The sequence below is a fragment of the Populus alba genome, chromosome 11 (genome assembly GCF_005239225.2).
Source record: "Populus alba chromosome 11, ASM523922v2, whole genome shotgun sequence".
In the NCBI taxonomy this organism is placed as follows: domain Eukaryota; kingdom Viridiplantae; phylum Streptophyta; class Magnoliopsida; order Malpighiales; family Salicaceae; genus Populus; species Populus alba.
The window spans coordinates 7,610,208-7,613,953 of record NC_133294.1 but is presented as its reverse complement, the minus strand read 5'-3'; the positions used below and the strand labels follow the sequence as shown (position 1 = coordinate 7,613,953).

General features: G+C 34.6%; 1 protein-coding gene across 1 annotated transcript; it reads left to right on the top strand.

Annotated features, from left to right (window-relative positions):
* LOC118060740 (laccase-15) lies at window positions 1–3,527 on the top strand. The gene is made up of 6 exons (XM_035073999.2): window positions 1–271; window positions 361–512; window positions 626–870; window positions 960–1,088; window positions 2,105–3,049; window positions 3,181–3,527. The coding sequence occupies exons 1-6, from the start codon at window positions 155–157 to the stop codon at window positions 3,309–3,311; spliced, it is 1,719 nt and encodes a 572-aa protein (XP_034929890.1). The 5' UTR covers window positions 1–154; the 3' UTR covers window positions 3,312–3,527.
* The last annotated feature ends 219 nt before the right edge of the window (window positions 3,528–3,746 follow it).

The window sequence follows — 3,746 nt, the reverse complement described above, 5'->3', positions numbered from 1 at the left end:
AAAGTAGTTAATGAAGCACTTTACATTTAATTGGGTGTTGAGAAATACAAAATCATCATGAACTTCTCCAGCTAAATTGTTGTCTTGCTCCTTATTACCCATATAAATACCGGTAGAAGACAGCTCGGTTGGTCATCAAGAGTGAAACAAGAACATGTTCGTTGCTAAGAAAATGATGCCAATTATGAGAGTTCTAGCCTTTCAAATCTTAAGGTTTCTATTATTTGGTGGTTTCCTATGTTGCCAAGCTATAGTTCATCATACTTTTGTGGTACGCGAGCTAACTAGGAGAGATTCGATGTTTTACTTCATAAGCTCATTCATAATTTGTAGTTTTGCGTATGTGCACATTCATTGCAGGTAAAAAATGTTCCATACACAAGAATCTGCAGCACCAAGAACATAATGACCGTTAATGGACAGTTTCCTGGCCCGACACTATACGTTACTAAAGGAGAAACCATCATCGTGGATGTTACTAACAAGAGCCCTCATAACATCACCATTCACTGGTAAGTTCCTCTCTATATATCTGATCTTCTGTCTGGAAATTTGGGCTGTTTACGCTGCGAATCCACGATATGGCGGCAGAGATATATAGCAATATTAACACTGTTAACCCTAGGCATGGAGTGAAACAGCCAAAATATCCATGGTCAGATGGTCCTGAATATATCACACAGTGTCCAATTCAACCAGGAGGAAAATTCAGTCAGAAGGTCATATTCTCTGAAGAAGAAGGAACGTTATGGTGGCATGCTCACAGTGACTGGACACGAGCAACTGTTTATGGTGCGATTGTCATATATCCCAACAAAGGAACCAAATATCCTTTCCCTACGCCTCATGCAGACGTGCCGATTATTTTAGGTATTCTAACATCAATTTTAAGAGAAAACTTTGGTTTTTAAAGCTGTGGAAGATTTGAATGCATTGACCACTGATTTCATGAAATGCAGGAGAGTGGTGGAAGAAGGACATATTTGAAATTTTTGATGAATTCCGTGCCTCGGGAGCAGACCCCAATGTCTCTGATGCTTACACGATCAATGGTCAACCCGGTGATCTTTATAATTGCTCAAAATCGGGTACAATGCCACTATACAATTGCTTATATTTTCTCTTTTACTTTTGCCTTATATTTCTTTAATATCCAGAGCAATCCTACCCCTTTGATTCAGCTCTGTTTTTTTCATTTAAGAAAAAAGACTGTTTAGATGCATTACAAAAATATTGTGTGTGGTTTAAAAACACATTAAATAATTTTTTTTTAGTGATTTTTAATAGTTTTAATTTGCTAATATAAAAAAATTTTAAAAATTAATTTCAAGCAAAAACCACTTTTGAAAAGTACTATGCAACTGTGTTTGTTTTAGCAATTCAATTATGCTTTTGAAAAATTTTGATTTTTTTTTTCAAATTAATTTTTTAGTGTTTTTGGATCGTTTTGATGTGTTTATATCAAAAATAAATTTTTAAAAATACAAAAAATATTATTTTGATATATTTTTTAAGAAAAAATATTTTAAAAAATAATTTTTATCACAATTTCAAACACGCTCTACATCACAATATCAAAAACACAAAAAGAGTTCTATTCAAACTTGATTTTTATTTTTGCTTTTGTTAATTTAATTTGTTAATAACTTGTTTTTTAAAGATGACATTGAGACATTTCATAGACACAAACTTAGTGAAAATGAATGGAGGGGGGGGAATTGGAACAAAAGTACAAGATGGGGGGGAATAAAATAGAAGATGTGGGGACTAATTGGAAGAAGATGAAAGAGATAGGATTTAATTGGAATAAATCAAAGGTTTTATATGAAAATGAGACAATACATAAACCCGTGAGGCAAAATGAAAGTTACCTATGATTTCTTAGAAGCCTATTCTTTCCTCTCGGGCCTCGGCCCAAACAATCAAATGGTTACTATACAATCAAATTTTATTATATTAAATGTTAGTGTTTTATTATTATTATTATTTCAAACAAGAGATTCAACTTGAAATTTGTTGAGAGAAGGAGGAATCTACAGCTCAGTGGAACGTTTATATTATTATTTAAAGCTACTAAATCGAAACCTTGTCTTTGTAACTGCAGATACATTTAAGCTATCGGTGATCTATGGCAAGACTTACCTTCTTCGCTTAATTAATGCTGCCCTTCAAGACATTCTCTTTTTCTCCATCACCGATCATCAAGTCACGGTGGTGGGTACAGATGCCGGTTACACTAAACCACTGAAAGTTGATTATGTAGCAATATCACCTGGCCAAACCATTGATGTTTTATTACAAGCAAACCAGCCACCGAACCATTATTACATGGCTGCCAAAGTTTACTCTAGTGCTAATGGTGTGCAATATGACAACACAACAACCACAGCTATTGTCCAGTACAATGGCAACTACACTCCATCCTCCACTCCCTCATTGCCATACCTTTTTTATTTTAATGACACAATTGCATCCGTTAATTTCACTAGCCGTCTTAGAAGCTTAGCTGATAATAATCATCCAATTCATGTCCCCTTGAGCATAAGCACTCCATTATTTTTCACTCTTTCTGTTAACAGATTTACGTGTGCAAACACTTCTTGTGGGGCGACTCAGTCTAGACTAGCTGCTAGTGTGAACAACATAAGCTTTCAGACACCTACACATATGGATATACTAAGAGCTTATTATAATCAAATCAATGGTGTTTACAGTGATCACTTCCCTGATAAACCACCCCTGTTCTTCAATTTCACTGCGGATTTTATCCCATCGATTTATGAGACACCATCAAAAGGTACAAAAGTGAAAGTGCTCGAGTATAACTCAACGGTGGAGATTGTTTTTCAGGGGACAAATGTGGCAGCTGGCACTGATCATCCCATGCATATACATGGAACAAGCTTTTATGTTGTTGGTTGGGGATTTGGAAACTTCAACAAGGATAAAGACCCTTTGAAATACAATCTTGTTGACCCTCCTCTTCAAAATACCATTGTTGTTCCTAAAAATGGCTGGTCTGTCATAAGATTCAAGGCTACCAATCCTGGTAAATATAAGTAGCACAACCAATTAAATATATAATAACCAACAAAGTATAATATTAAGAGTATTATTTCTCTTAATTACCTTGATTACGAGGTAGATCTAACATCATGTGTCCATTTTATTTTGTAACAGGAGTATGGTTCATGCACTGCCATCTGGAGCGTCATCTGTCATGGGGTATGGAGATGACATTCATAATTAAGAACGGTCGAGGCAAAAAAGCCCAAATGCTACCACCACCTCCCTATATGCCACCATGTTAAATGCTTCTTGTTTGTTTAGCATATGTTATGTCAATTATTTGGTGGCATTATTTATTATTATATGATTTGCAAGAATATTGTAACCCTAGTTCTGCTATTCTGTTGTAAAGCTAGAAAATATCTTAGGTGTATGTAGATTTTGGTTATTTCTATTCAAAGCCGTAATATCGACCTTTGCAATAAAACTCATACTTGTGTGAATAAATATTTTCATGGGTGATCAGCCCTCTTAAAACTTTATATAATTTGCACCTATAATCTATATGATTAACGTGTGTGTGTGGGATTAATTTTTTTTTTAATACTTTTAGGAGCACTCGAAATAAAGGCAACAAATCATATGGCATGATAGGAAAATTTTCGTCTTTATTTTTATAACATTTGCATACACTGCTGAAAAAACAGGGGCTACCTAATCCATTACAAATAAAACTA